General features: G+C 38.8%; 3 protein-coding genes across 4 annotated transcripts in view; 1 reads left to right on the forward strand and 2 right to left on the reverse strand.

The window, feature by feature from the left end:
- Positions 1-6,006, reverse strand: part of LOC146450108 (uncharacterized) — a 35,391-nt gene extending 29,385 nt beyond the window's left edge. For both annotated transcript variants that reach the window (XM_085100751.1, XM_085100750.1), the window contains exons 1-3: positions 5,796-6,006; positions 1,685-1,773; positions 545-751 (exon numbers count right to left, since the gene is read on the reverse strand). In XM_085100751.1, coding sequence (XP_084956877.1) covers positions 545-751; positions 1,685-1,773; positions 5,796-5,909 — 410 coding nt within the window. In that variant the 5' untranslated portion in view covers positions 5,910-6,006. The remainder of the gene's footprint in view (positions 1-544; positions 752-1,684; positions 1,774-5,795) is intronic.
- A 173-nt stretch (positions 6,007-6,179) lies between these two features.
- Positions 6,180-13,281, forward strand: LOC146450109 (mitochondrial pyruvate carrier 2-like). The gene is made up of 6 exons (XM_085100736.1): positions 6,180-6,316; positions 9,625-9,665; positions 9,771-9,855; positions 10,865-10,976; positions 11,259-12,756; positions 12,788-13,281. The coding sequence occupies exons 1-5, from the start codon at positions 6,223-6,225 to the stop codon at positions 11,311-11,313; spliced, it is 387 nt and encodes a 128-aa protein (XP_084956862.1). The 5' UTR covers positions 6,180-6,222; the 3' UTR covers positions 11,314-12,756; positions 12,788-13,281.
- Positions 13,282-13,431: 150 nt separating this feature from the next.
- LOC146450110 (transmembrane protein 242-like) lies at positions 13,432-15,821 on the reverse strand. The gene is made up of 2 exons (XM_085100737.1): positions 15,489-15,821; positions 13,432-13,787 (listed from the first exon to the last, which is right to left on the reverse strand). The coding sequence occupies exons 1-2, from the start codon at positions 15,783-15,785 to the stop codon at positions 13,638-13,640; spliced, it is 447 nt and encodes a 148-aa protein (XP_084956863.1). The 5' UTR covers positions 15,786-15,821; the 3' UTR covers positions 13,432-13,637.
- Between the last annotated feature and the right edge of the window lie 2 nt (positions 15,822-15,823).

The raw sequence follows: 15,823 nt of genomic DNA on the forward strand, positions 1-15,823 counted from the left end.
GTTTCTTAACTTAACTTATCTTATCTTAATAATAATAATAATAATAATAATAATAATAATAATAATAACAATAATTTAATAACATATTGATTTGTATTTAGATGAGACCCACCTATTTCCAGAGGAGCAGAAGCGGTGTAGAAAGGGGTCAAGAGGGACTAATGATTTACTGTTCATGGACAGGGCAGTGTTGAAGAACACTAAAAGCCATAAGAAGAACTTAGCCATGGCCTGTATTACCTATCGAAAGGTCTATGATATGTTGCCCCATCTGTGGATTGTTGAGTGTCGCGACCTCTATGGGATTATAGGTAATATTAAGAATCTCCTTCAGCAAACATGAAGAGGAAAAGGGGGCAAAAGGGCAAAGGTGCTTGGAGAGGTGGAGACCAGGAGAGGCACCTTCCAGGGGTATACTTCATTGCACTTACTTTGGGATCACCAAAAGAAAATTTTGGACACCCAAAGATGTGTCAATTGTCTGCAGGATTTTTAGCAGTCCCACAGGTCATGGATCAAGTGCTCTGTTCCCACCAAAACATACTTATTCCCTCCATTGAACAGAATGCCCAGTGCCATGAACTTCTGAATGGAAGATTGCTCCAGACCCCTGCCAGTTCTTGCATCGTCTGGCTGATTGGCTGCATCTCTCTCCACCTCTCTTAATCTGTAGTAGATGGCAGCAGCCCAGAAGGGATTGCTTGTGGTCTCTAGGATGGCATTATCTTGTATGTTATAGAAGCCAACAGTCCTGTAAAAATTCACACAACGGGAACAATAGAAACCTCTGACACTGTTGTTAGCCTTTGTTCATGTATAGTATGACAAGAAAGCTTGCACAGATTAAAATTGTATCTGTCTACTGGCTAAATAACTTGCATGGATCAAAACCCGCCTGGAACGAAACTTGCATGGATCAAAAATGCACCACTACAAAGCTTGCATGAATTAAAACTCTACTGGTACAAAATGTGTACAGATCAAAAAATTTTGTGCCATACAAAACTTCCCCACTGCAAAACTTGCATGCCTCAATAGCCTGGATCAAAACCCAACATGGAACATTGTTTGCGAGCAATGATTAAATACTAAGAAACTGTATTATAAGATAAACACCAATGAAATACCAGGTGAGCTGTTGCGCAAAAAACATGATATCTTCACACTTGAAAATAGCATGTTACCTTCACACAAGAAAAGATCACCATTGCTATAGTTACAAAATAAATCATGCCTTTTGCAATGATTTGGTATTTCATTGGTATTTATATAATAGACAGGCCCCAGTTGTTCAAAGGCCGGATAACTTTATCCAGTGGATAAGTCACTATCCGACAGTTTCAATCTGTGCAAAGATTTCAATATTTCCTCTTGTACAAGCGAATATGAACACTCTAATTACAGCTTAGTTTGTGAGTGTACGAAAACCTTGGACAACATTTAACGTGAAGTATTTTTTAGACCCTGAAAAGCGCCTTATCCACCGGATAAAGTTATCCGGCCTTTGAACAACTGGGGCCAGAACATTACATGGTCACTTGGAGATACTAAGTTTCTCTTCTGTTGTTGAAAAATATTTCAACACTCAAAAATAAATTTCATATCTCAGAGCGGTCATGTAATATCCTCTATTTAGTTAGAGGACTTTTATCCAACAGTCAAAGCCACTTCCTCCAGCCCTTACCTGTCATCCGCGAGTACTTCATAGGAACCATCACCTTGACGATGATACAGAGAGTCAACTTTGGCTGCTCTGACTTTCTTCTTAAATTCCTGAACAATAAACATAAAGGTCAAATTATAGCCTGCATATTAACAGCCAGTTATTTAGCAGAGTGTGAAACATGAGACATGAGCATGGAGTGCATGACAAGAGGACCAAAGGAAACAGGCAGATTTGTTCCATACCGAGGAGACTCACCAATAATCCTAGTCTCCTCCACAGCCGCCGTTGGGCTCGTAATACGTTTGCACACAAGTGAATGGCCGAAGTGTATGCAGTGTACATGCTCAAAATGGAGGTCGTACGAAACGTTTTCGATCGTAAATTTCTCAAAATCTAGCTGTACGACCTTCACTCAATGTTTGATATTTTTAAATACACATCAACATCGATCTTCAGACAACTTTTTTTCAAAATCTGCAAGACAGATTTTAAGATGATAGCTGAGTTTAATCGTTTGTCTCACGATTGAGTAACATAGATGTGGATCAAGACGTTTCAACAGCTATACTACTGATCTTCATCAGGCGATGGTGTCGACTTTATATTGCATGACAGTATAAGTAGCACCTTGGTTTGTGTTGATTGGTGCGTTTCGATCCTCTTTTAGGCTGGTGTTGATTGGAGGATTTCAATCCTTGTCGGATTTTAAGATATTTTTCAAAATTCTAATTTTTTTGACATTTTCGTTGATATGCAAAAATCTCTCTTACAGATTTCTGTTTAACTTGTAAGAATACTTATTTTGATCCAAAGTTTAAATGGCAAGATTTTGAGGTAGGGCCGAACAGTTGGCTTTTGAGTTAAATGTTTTCAAAGAATTAGAGTCCTGTCCTCTGACAGCCACTTGTTTTGAGCCACTTCTAGCAAGAGCATAGTAAAATAACAACCAGCCATTGCCTTGATGATGGTTTTGACTTTGCATTTGTCGTTTATTCCCTCACAATGAGCACCAGTGATCATATTATTGACCGGGGGGGGGGGTACTCCCCTATATGAGCTATACGGGGACGTGCTGCTGGATAGGGTATGGTTTTTGGCGTCTCTGTCCTGAACAGGGTATATAATTTCAAGCCAGTCTGTCCTGGACCCGTCCTAGACAGGGTATGGTTGCAAGACTGTCGTCTTGAATTTGGCAATCTGAAATCAGAGACGTCAGTCTGTATTTATTTTAGTGAACAATGCTTCAGGTCAATTGAGTTTCCACTTAAGGTTCACCGCTGTTAATATGAAATTTTGGGATTTTTCACCATCAGTTCTAGGAAGTGTATTATTTTATCTCTTGTGATCGGTATTCGCGTTTCAATGCATGGAACATCACGTCCGGTAGGTGACAGTGCACCTTTAAATGTTATTACTATTGCCAATAAACACTTGTGTAAGACAAGAGATCGATGTTGTCTTTTGTCCTAAATAGGGTCTTAAAATAGAGGGCGCTGTCCTACACAGGGTAGGTATTTAATGTTATTTTCGTCCTAAACAGGGTCAGGGTTTCAAACCCCCAGCGGCACCCCTATACCTAAACATGGGTAAAGTGTGCCCCCCCCCCCCCCGGATTACTGAAAGCATCTGGGACAAGTTGCATGAAACTTAATGACGGTCGTAAATGCTATTGTCAGACGTTAAAATACTGAATGTGACTGGGCTGAAGGTCTGACGTTACATTTTATGCAACTCACCCCTGGTGAGCCTCATAAACTGTAGTAAGCCACCTTGATAGTTTCACCGGTATTGATTGACAACAGCTGGTTTTTGAATTTTTCACATTTCATACTGTCTGTATTTCAGATATCCAAAAATTCTATGGAAATGGAAACTGTAACAGGAGTTTGTTTTGAAATACTGGTCAGCAAAGTAAGGAATTTAAAGGCAATAGTAACTAACAAGACGCTGTGGGAGCGTTGACTTGGGCGCCGTTGTATTAGGAGTATCTGAGCATGCATGTTAGTTCAGTCTTTGGTGACTGGTGAATGATAAAAGGTTCGCTGAGAGTCTAAGGCATCATATTTGCAATAAACGTGATGTAGTTCGACCGAAAATGTCACGCAAACAAAATAAAACATCACTCTCTTTAATACTAAACACGTCCGATTTTGTAACCATGAGGTACATCTAAGATAATGATGGATTTTGGCGACAAAGGAGTCTTTGCGGTTCCAGTGGTAATGACGAATTTTGGCGACAGAGGGGTATTTGTGCGAATACCTTCCCACCCTGAACGATTTTGGTTGCCTAGCACGTGACCAATTTCTTCCCGGTGTTTTTAGCGTGGCAATTCCTTTCTGCATCCAAACGACGGCTTCTTTCAACGTTTTGTAACATCGAAAGGGGCTTTCAGTTTTGCTAAAGCGCGGGTGCTAAAGTTGCTATTTTGGCTTTATCCAGCGTAAAAATAAAAATGCATTTAGCGTTGCGGTACTCAGTTGTTGTGGTATGAATATGCAAATTTTCAGCGTTTATGTTTGTTCCAATGAATCAATCTTGTCGCTAACACTCGACTCCGAAGGAAAGATTTTTTTTTTTCAGATTCTACGTTTAGCGTGTCAATTAGGCGTGCCCGTGCGTTCACCTTTTTCCCTGTTTTCCCGTGAGGATCACATTTTGGTTTTATCCAAGTGAACGTAAATAAAGAAATTAATTCGTGAAGCGTTGATTGCCACTTTGCATTAGCAAACTTTCAGTGTTTACATTTGTTCTGGTGAATAGATCTTATTGCTCACACTGGACCCTGAATGAAATTTATTTTCGAAGCTTTAGTCTTAGTCTCCTACTTTACCCTAAGCCTTTCACCCACGGAATGGTCTTGAATCTTTAAAGTTAATTGAACGTTTTCTTTTTTATATTGCGGCCAGAGAAATGAAATGTTTTGCTCGGCTGTATGTAAATTCAGTGTTCACGGCCTGATCTTATCGATTACGTTTGACACCGAATGGGGATTTATCGAGAAGAGCCAAAAGAGCGTCTGAGGTTTTAAAATTGAAGTCGAACTTTTGGAAAATATCCGTCCTGAAAGGAAAGTTGCCCCTTAGTTTCGTTCAATGGGAGGAGTTAGCAGACAACACACATACTGGCTGTTTTCTTTTAAGAATACGATATTCGTTGTGTTAATTTTACGTCCTTGTTTTTTGTCCCATAATGGCGGCTTATGATGAATGATGAATATGATGAATACATGCAGACTCGCAGACTCGGCCAACATGTAGCGCACGCGCAGTAGATCACTGCGTTTCGACGTATACGAAGAAATCCTATTTTATAACTTGGCGCTCCGCCCAAGTAATAAATGAACAGCATAAAAATACATCTATCAGAGCCTTTACAGCCCTATAAATGAACTTAAGGATGAACAAATTACTCTTGTTTTGGGTGAAAAAATAGGTGGAATTTCCCACTGTAATTATCTTGTTTTCCGGGCTCTAGTGTATGATCTGCAGGATCCTTCACTGATAAACACTGGCTGTGCTTGCCAGTCTCAGCGATTAACATCCAAAATAAGTGAACGAGAACTTTTACTTCACTGGATTGCTGATGTATGGCATGTTTTGGCAATCAGTAATAATCAATAACCAGCCTTGCAGTGACCTATCAAATATATTGGTCATCGATTACTTCAATCGATAGCAATCGATTATTAGCATCAATTCGTATCAATTGCATTTCTGATCATTGATCATCACTGATTGAATACGCCAAGAAATGATCCTTTAAAAAGTCCGTGGGACCAATAAAAGCTAATAAAAGCCCAGGCCTTATACTAATTAATTATATTCATTTACGGGGTGTAAGCATGTGTGTCAGTATGCACATATGCTCTATTATAAACAAATCAGAGTCGCTATTAAATCTACATGTTTCAGGAAAGTGTGGTACTGTACATTTCCGGCCGAATGAATTCCAGTCAGCTTTTTTGCCCGAGTGAGAATAGCGTTCAAATATTACTTTTCAATACACCGTAAAGAGCTTTTGCTTGATTTAAGCTTTATAATCTCCCTAAACCCTTAAGAAGAGCTGCTCAGCTGTTTAATACAAAGAAACAGAAAGAAAACATCAGCTGAAACAAACCAAACCTTACCTCCTTTACTTGACCAACCGAAAACCCGCGAGGATCTGGAAAATCGACAAATATCAACGGTTTACCGGCATTTAGAGGATCATATTTGACTTTATTTCGGATGTACAGTCTCATGGCTTCAGGTTCTTTCTCACATTGTAAGGAATTTCCATCCAAAACTCGTACACTTGATTCCCCATTTCCACAACAACAACCTTTCCATGTTTCCCGCCTCTCAGACTGCCTCTCAGTGAAATAAGATATGCGTATTTCATTGGATCTTTCTTACAAGACTTCCAATTGGATACTCGTTATAAAATTGGTCCAATCATCTGTCCTGTTACATTGGAACTTGGACTCGTTCCCAGGTCTTCGACTTTGGAAAGTTCTCTGCCATTTTCTCGACATTACCTAATTTGCCTGAGTCGAAGTAATATTTTTACGCAGAATGAGTGTAGCTAAAGTACTTTGGGTTCGTTTCCTTGGTCAGATCGAAGCTGCATTACCTCGCAGACTAATCCCGTTTTGGAAAGCACCGGCTGGTGAGTATTATCTCAAGACTGTAGCTCGTCAAATAATCTGAATATAATAATGTGCAAGACCGTATACGTAAGGCACAATGATTGCAAATTTTCAACCCGATTTCGAGAGAGCACCAAAGTAAAGATCAAGTTTAAATAAATCCACTTTTTGCTCGCAAGGCGTGGTTAGCTGTTTTTAAAACGAAGAAATCTGAATATTGTCGTGGCCTTTTCTTCAAATTTGGGTCGAGAAATGGTTTTTAATAGAACTGTTCTGGTGTTGTTCCCGGCCTGATCAATCGATGAAATCGGTAATCGATAACAATCGATGCCAATCGATAACAATTAATCGATTGATATCGGAAATCGATGACCAATCAATGACCAAAAAACGTGTGTTTTTTAATTGACATCGATTGTCATCGATTGCCATCGATTGTCAGTGATTTTCATCAATTGTCATCGGTTTCCGTATTTCCTTTTAACAAGAAGATAGATTGAACGTCCGATTATGGAGGCTTGCATATTATGTCCCGCTTATAAGACAACGAACAGCAACAGCAACAAGAATTTATTGGTTCATATATCAAATGTACATCTGGGGTTATGTAGACTGCGAGTAATCTCTCATATTTCTTTGTGATAGTCAAGTGAGTGCGATCCGAAAATTGCGTGACTTGCTTCTCGTTCTTACCCCACCTCGTTTTTACTGACTGATTTGCATAATTATTCATTTCTGCTCGCGCGTGTGGCTCTTGGTAACAAAGAACTATTGTAGGTATAGGCAAGAAAAGTAAAACTGTCATCGGAAAACAAATGTGCTACCAAATCCCATAGGAGGTGACCCAATTGCCCACGACCACGTGATGTGTCTAGAACTTTTAGCGCGTTCCCGCAATCTCCCCTCTTTTTTTGAGCAACAAAACACTCATCAAGTTCAACAGAAAATGGGCATTCATGATACCCTTTAACTACAACGTTGTAGATAGTTAAAATAACTTCAGACATGTTGGGTAAAAGTGAAGAACAGCTCACCTCCACCGACTGTTGGCCAACTGTCGGCCGACAGTCGGCTGACAGTCGACCGACAGTCGGGCGACAGTTGGCCGACAGTTGGCCAACAGTCGGGCGACAGTTGGCTGACAGTTGGCCAACTGTCGGCCGACTGTCGGCCGACAGTTTTTTTCATAGCGGTAACGATCTGTCAACCGACAGACGGCCAACTGTCGGTAATATGTCGGCCGACTGTTGGTAATCTGTCGGTAAGTTGTTGGTGAACTGTCGGTAGAAATTGTTGTGGATTTTTCCATATAAATAAATCCAAATCACACACACCTTCTAGTTTCTTTAATATAAATTCCACGGCGACGTTTCTCTCGTTCCCCGTCCGCCATTTTGCATTTTTGAGTTAGTATAACTGTGCCCCAACCCCTCTCTCATTATCCCGCTGTGACAACGTAAAGTGTGCAATTTCATCTTTATTATTGGTTATTAACTTTTTCAAATTTGGTGGCTCCTAAAGGAGCCGTTTTGTTTAAGTTAGGTGGCAAAGGGAAGACTGTAGAGATCGATAAATCAATGTTTGGCCACAAACGCAAGTACAACCGTGGACGGATTTCTAGAGGCTCGTGGGTTTTCGGCATGGTTGAAAGAGGCAGTGGCAGGGCTCTCGCCTTCCGAGTACCGAACCGAACGAGAGAAACCCTGAACCCTCTCAACTAAGTACACTTAACAACAAACGGCTCCTTTAGGAGCCACCAAATGAAATAAAGTCTAAACCAATACTGTGTGTCCTTTATTTAACAGTACGCGCAAAGTCGTGTAAACAAGTTCATAAAGAAGACACGAGCAAGCGCGAAATCAATTATCGCATAACAAGTTCATAAAGAATACACGAGCACGTGCAAAAAGTTCGTTAAGAATACAAAAGCAAGCGCAAAGTCAATTATCGCGTAGAATACACGAACAAGCGCAAAATCAAGTATCGAGTATGATACATCCAATATTATATTTTCATCTTAATGCAAGATTTGAAAGTTTGTGATGGATCAATGTTCCAGATTTTGTGTCTGCAGATTTTGGACCAAAATCCACCAATGAGAAAAGTCCTCCTGCAACTGAATGTTTCCTATGAGGTCTGCATTTTTTAGATGAATCAACCAGGAAAGATCAGGGAAAACTTCTTGAAATTTCGACCCTTATCATTGTATAGGAATTTTCGATTTCTGCCAAGGAATTTCATCAAGGAACATAACGAATACATTGATTCAAAAAGTTTACGTTTATTCCCTTTGTTTCACGAAATAAATATTGCCTCTTGATCAAACGAGAATCTTTCTTTTCTTACTTACTGAAATAGAAAGAAAGAACGTTAGTAAAGTTCAACATTGTGTCGACATACATGACATACTATAACATGCTAGCTCGCAATGAATTATAGGGCGATTCAAATTTTAGGTGAACGTGCTAAACTCGCTTGTCGTTTTGGTTTAATAAGTATGTAGAGTAAAGATAAGTTAAAAACCTTTTACGGACTGCAGGCCGACTGTTGGTAATCTAGTTTTTTGGTCAATTTTATTCAGGTTACCGACTGTTGGTAACCTGTCGGTAAGCTGTTGGAAGTCTGTCGGCCAACAGTCGACCGACAGTCGGTGGAGGTGAGCTGTTCTTCACTTTTACCGACATGTTGTACGGGTTTGGGTCACCAGTCACGTATACGGCCACGAGCGGAACTAAAATTACAAATCGAAAACAGTCCGCTTAATTGACCCAAGCTTGAGATTATCGATTGGTCATCGATTGACCGATATCAATTGATATCAATTAACTAATTGTCATCGATTGATATCGATTGATCGATTGGATTTCCGATGATCGATTATCATCGATTGATCAGGCCGGGTGTTGTTCCTGAGGCAATTTCCTTCGATCAGATGGACTACGGACCTTTCAAATGTGGATTGTAAACTGTGTATAATAAAACATGCAAGTAAATTGTATTTTTACTTATTTCGTAACTTGATGGCAGGCTGCTAATAACAGTCTTGGTTCCTAAATAAAGGTTTTCTGTCTGTCTGTCTGTCTTGTCTGTCTTCATGCATGTAAACTTATAATATGATGGGTTTTTTTTTTTCTGAACTGGACTTGAAACCAATGGTAGTATGTGAAAAAGATGATTTTTGAGTCACTCAGTTCTCAGAACATCTGTGATCAATAGTAGTGTTTTAATGAATGGAATTCAGTTCCAGATTCTTGAACTGCCTCCTAGATCATGGAATGGATTAGTTAAACATACATAACATCTTATAATTGAATTTCATTATTTTCAGGTCCACAGACAATCTTTTTCTGGGCACCAGCTTTCAAATGGGTAAGATATGGCTCATTAGCTAGGTTTATATGATAAGCTTCATTTCCTAAATTCTTTTAAACATCATTTCACAACTGTAAGAGTTTTTATCATTTTGTTTTAAAGGGTCTTGTATTTGCTGGAATTGCCGATCTGGCCAGACCCGCTGACAAACTCAGTCCATCCCAGTCCACTGCTCTGGCAGCTACAGGTGATTACCTTCAAAAATAATGCTTGTAATGACAAAAGCAACAATCGCAATTAACAATTTACATGTACCCTTGCAATATACAACCAATAATTGGTTTAATAATTTTTATAAGGTTTATAGTAAATTACATTTATTGTAATTTACTATAAACCTTAGTGCATTTTTTCTTGTAATGTTATGTCAGGTATTTTGTAAGGGAGTGTCTGTCTTGCATATTGTAACTTCTGTTTGTCAAAAAAGTACTAAGTAGTCAAAAAAATACAAAAACAGTCAACTCTCTTTTATAGCAGACACCCTCAGAACCGTCATTTTGGTGTCCATAATAAAAACAGTCTGCAATAGTGGAGTACCGGATAAAATTGAGCCAATTTCAAACTCTTCAAGTTGGTTCTCATCCTTGCTCTGAGAGGTTTTTCTTTGGGTACTCCAGTTTTCGATCCCCTTTCCTCAAAAGCCAACATTTCCAAATTCCAATTCGATTTGGAAAGTGTCCCCAATTAGTGCTCTGCACTAAATACATTGACACTTAAATAAAGTGATTTATTTATTTTATTTTCTAAAAATATGCTGCTATAATGTTAAGAGCCAAAGAAGAAGGAATATCAAATGCTGAGACTACACAAGGGTGCAAGTCTGCCAACACCATTAAAATAACAAAACCAACTAAAATTCCATTAAAGTGATGTAAATGTAGTGCAGTGGAAGTACTTTGAAGACACCTTGGACGTGTTGAATGACTTCGCAATATTTTTCTGTTTGTTATCATTTCTGTCAATAAATATGACAAACAAAAGAATACAGAATGCATTATTCCATCACTGAGAAGTAGAATGCCCCAAGTATTTTGACTGTAAGAAGGGAATCGATCTGCTTGCTCTTGCTAATGTTCAGGGAATGTCAGATGTCAGTACACAATGCTGTTAAACATACAGCAATTTACTGTTCACAGTATTTGGTTCCCTATCAATACAACATTCAAAGAAATCTTGTCTTATTTTTATATTTGCAGGGTTGATATGGGCACGATATTCCTTGGTCATCATCCCAAAAAACTGGCTTCTTTTTAGTGTCAACATTGGTCTTGGAGTGACAGGAATAAACCAGCTTTGCAGGATTGCATAGTATGTTACTGTTTTTAGTAATTTGCTTATAACTACATGACATTAGGATTGCTGTATTTGAAGATGCTTTAATGGGCAGGATGTATTGCCTAAGGTTCTTCCTTTTCTAAACACACACTGCAAACATGCTAAATGTTACTTATTTTTTCAGAGTGATTTTCTGTGTGATTAGTTGTGTTACAATTCACTTGTCACAGTCAAATGCAAGTCTCTACAAAACTCTGATTAACACCGTATCATCTGTTTATAATCTTGATGTTGAAGGTGAATGTTGCCTTTTAGTTTCAGGTATAGTCAACCAGAATTGACGGAAGTAAAGAATGAACAAAGTGAATAAAGGAATTAAACGATGCCTGCCAGCTGGACTGTACAGCATTACAAACAAAGGCTGAAGATGGATGATAAGCAAGAGTGAGGGCATTACAAACAATGCCAGATTTGGAAATTTTATTTTGATAATATTTTTAAACAGTGGTGCTTACTTTGAATTTAAAAATATGTACAGAAATTGTCTTTAGTTAGTTTCTTAAAGGGTTTTAGCTTGTAATTAAACTAATTTGATAACCAGTCTCTAGGCTAAATTAAAGGAAATATGCTGAAATCTGGACCCCGTTGTTCAAAGCCAGATTAAGCTAATCCTGGATTAATGTGAAATTTGATTCGAGTTGTTGATTTTGCCACTTAGTTTTTGACTTTGACTTTTCTTTGCCAATAGATTAAAATCAGCTCGGTTAACTATGAATCAAGGATTAGCATTAATCAGCTTTTGAATCAATAATTGAAGCAATAATCTTGGGCAAGGGGATTGGTCTCTAAAGAAACTGTGGTGCTGTGTCCATGGGGAGTAAAAACAAGTGTTTGCTTTATGAACAGAGTTGACAGCTAAAAGTAAACTGGAAAATCAATCAATCAATCAACTTTTATTTATAAAATAATCAATGAATGTACAAAATGAATAGCGCCAGGCCCAGGTATCCATTAGAGGTCAATGCAACCCTCACTGGTTTTATCCCATTCTCACAGAAGCAATCATAGCTAACTACTTTCCTGTATCAAGGTCTTTCTTTTAATAATAATTGATAATAGCTTGTTGGGAATGTTTAAATAGCTGTTATAATAATTATTGTAGCTGAGCCTGCGGCCAAATGAAGGGGTGCGTGGAAAAATGCCTTAAGTGACATCTGATTGACTGCTTAATTCTCCTAGCAAATTGCCTTGTTCTTCCTTGTATGAGCAAAGGAGAATTTGACATAAGATCAGATGTCAGTTGGGGCTTTTTTCCACTCACCCCTTCAAATGTTGGCACTCAAATGACGCACTTGCCTTGTTTTTATGTCAACCACTAGTAAGTGCAGTAACAACTATTTGGAGAAAGAATTAAGCACAATTAGGTTACGACACCAAATTCAGTCCTCTTTAGCCCAGTTAGTAGGAGACACAGGACTCGAGAAAATCACAAAGTAGACCAAACGACTGCCTTGTCTCAGCTATTGTTTCTGTTGATTATGTGCATCAGTTAATTCACTCTAATCAACACTTCATTTTATGTGCATATTCTTGATTCATACTGCACGCAGTGAGGTTTACCTTGGGCAAACAGCTGAACTGCATTGGAAGAAATTTCCAAAAGTGCAAGGAAAGGTGCTCCCTTTAGAGTTGTAGGGGAGATGGTTGGTTACAAAAGGTGTCAAATAATAATATTGTTGATTTGATTGTAAAGAAAAAAAATCGCTTTCAAGACAAGTTGTTCATGACAGATAACTGGTCACTTGTGGGGGAGGTTAACAGATAACTGGTCACTTGTGGGGGAGGTTAAATTATTATAGAATTTTTATGCATAGGGAGGTTAAATTATTATAGAGTCAACTCAGTGACTTAGAGGTGACCGGTGTCAGTTTTCACCGAAGCCAGGGGCAGTTTAGTGATAGTTCAGAATGTGTACATTCATGCCTGCGTGCTTCAGCTTTCATTAATTATATTCTTACACTTTTGCCTCATCTCCAAACTCAGACTAACCTGGAACAGTATGCAACCATCAAAATATGTATTTTTTTAATGAGGAGACAGGGTTCTTATTTCATCTAAAGCAATAAATACCGGTAATTGCTTTATTTTATTATTTAAATTATTGCCTGGTTTTAAATTTGTTCTGTACTTTTATTTAAAGAATAACAGTTTCTTTATTAGTACCATGGGGTTACATAAACTGTCATTTAAGAAAGTGACATGCTGGTAGTATGATTTTAGTTGGACGTAAGATATTGTTGTAAATTATCTTGTGAAAGAATAAAGGTGTTGAAATGTGTACAGCGGCCTTTTCTTTTTGGGTCTGTTTTAATGGCAGAAAATGTTCTTTGTTATTACACGGGATGAGGAACCACACTTCTCGGTGAAATTTTTGTTGAATGAAGGAATTGAACACATAGACTGCATTATGTGATCTGGCGTAACCCACAGCTGGTTGCCACGTAATATATGGTATGTATGAATCTTGTTTTATCTCTTTCCAAACTTGGCTGCTGAGGAAACCATACTCATGGGTTGAGATAATTCCCCTTAGCACGTATTTTGAGGAGAAATTGATTGCCAATCACTGCTGCAACAAGGTAATCTACTCGGCAGCATCTTGTTTGTAACTTCCTTGCACTTGTGTCTTGTTTTTTAAGTGTTTGTCTCTGAACTTGAGGAAGACAACTGTTCATTGTTTCCACCTCCCTTATTTCTTGGAATTCTCCAAGACTCAAACTGCGACACAAATTTCCCATCCTTGGAAGGAAGAATGTTCTTCATTTTAACTCCAAATTCTTTGGCCTAAAAAAGTTGGATAAAAAGATAATTGAGTACACTCCAGGTTTTTATTTATTGTTTACTGTTTATTTTTGTTTACTTACTTGTCTGTGGGAGCTGCCAAAGAAGCAGCAGGAACAACATACTGCAAGTAAAGTGTATAAGAATGTGGCAATTGAGAAGTTTGGACCCAACTCAACCCCATCATCCTATACTCCTGCCAACAATATTTTTATGTTGATATTACCCAGATTTCCAGGGATGTTCTGATGATTTCTGACCATTGTCGAAGATGGTCCTACTATTTTCAAACATTGCCAAAGGTGTCAAAAGATTTCTGAGGATTACATAATAACATAACCCAAGTGAACCATAACTACAGTTTAGATGAATTGTAGCATCATCATTTATGATAATTTTGGCTTGAAAATGAATTATATTTACATGCTGTTTTGGGGAGCCCTCATCTTTATTATAATTATAATATTTGTGAATAAAAGTTGATTAGTATTAAGTAACCTTGCTTCGATCTTTTAATGACCAGCGTCCATAATTTTTGAGTAATATGGGCTTGGTTGTCCACTGCAAGGAATGGGACCAATAACACCAATTTGTGAAGTTCAAAATTCCCAGGAGTTTTCCAAGCAAGTGCAATAATAATGGAAACCCCAAATGGTTTTTGAAGGAAATTTAGTCTCATTCCTCGCAACTGAACAGAATGGCCAGCGCTTGAAGAAAGATGACACAAAGCTAGATGTGAGAGCTGTTTGTGTTTAGTCTATTGGTAGTCCAGTTTGTGAGTCAGGTGTGAGAAATATGCAGGTGACTGTGAAATAACATCAATATTGATGTTGTGAGATACATACATAATATGTGCGAGTTGGTAGATATACCCACCCCACCCCGCCATGTCATTTTATCCTTTTTACTTGCAACAGTTCCTGCGGTTTGAACTTTTGGGTCTCTGAACTCCAAGAGGATGTTCCACTTTTTATCCACCCCCCCCCCCCCCCCTTTAATTTTTGCCTGTACACACTTTTTTTGCCTGTCACTGTACACTTAATCCAAAGGGTCCAAATTTTGCCAGCTGAGCTCTATAGAACTAAAAATACCATACCTAGGGGGAGTTATGCTGCACAAGGTGGTTTTATATTTTAAGTCTGTGAAAAATAAGTCAAAGGAAAGCCACTGAGCAGTACTTCCCCAACGTTGTATCGTTCGCTTTTCGAATAGTTTTTCAAATTTTTGAGTTATGTAGGGCCCAGGGGGGATACTAGGGTATAAACGTGACGTTGGGGGAGGGGGGGGGGTCCGACGTATTTTTTTGGGTCTAAAATTTTCAACTCCTGTATTTTTTGGGGTTGAAGATTTAACTGTGTATTTTTTTGGGTCTAAAAAACCTGCGAGTATTTTTTTGGGTTCGAATTTCCGCCAGGCTACTAGTTCTTACGCAATTCACGCCAAAGTTCCCGCAAGATCCAAAAGTATAATTCGAATAATCTGCAAGTAAAATTTCTAAAATTTCCAGTCTTGAATTTTTTCGTGTGCACAATATAACGTCTATGTATTTTTTTGGGTGCAAAATATTAGGCTCTGTCGGACCCCCCCGTCACGTTTATACCCGAGTACCCCCCCCCCCCCCTGGGACGTAGGGGCCCGGAGGTAGGGGGCTTTTTGGGAGTGTAAAGGTTTAGTTATAAAAATTCAACTGTAAGGCTCTCTTACATCTTTGACTCCCAAAACAGTCTTCACTCCTAATACTAGCAGACCTACACCGCTAACAGCAAGGACCGTACCCCAGCCGAGCGCCTTGACGGCCAACTTGACGCCTTCTTGCGTCCGAGCATCAAAAGGCTCAGGACTTCTTCGCCGAGCTTGCCCAATAGCATAACCGAAGCCACCAACTATGGACGCAAAAGTTACTCCAGTCATGAACAAGGCTCCTGGCAAAACAGAACGTGATCTGTCGTTTTCCGATCCATTACTATTTTGGAAGAGTTTCTTGTCCTCTTCGTCCGCCATTTTGATTCTTGTTGCTATCGCGGGCTCATATAAGCATG

The sequence above is a fragment of the Pavona decussata genome, unplaced genomic scaffold, assembly GCF_977016875.1.
Source record: "Pavona decussata unplaced genomic scaffold, jaPavDecu1.1 SCAFFOLD_510, whole genome shotgun sequence".
Lineage (NCBI taxonomy): Eukaryota > Metazoa > Cnidaria > Anthozoa > Scleractinia > Agariciidae > Pavona > Pavona decussata.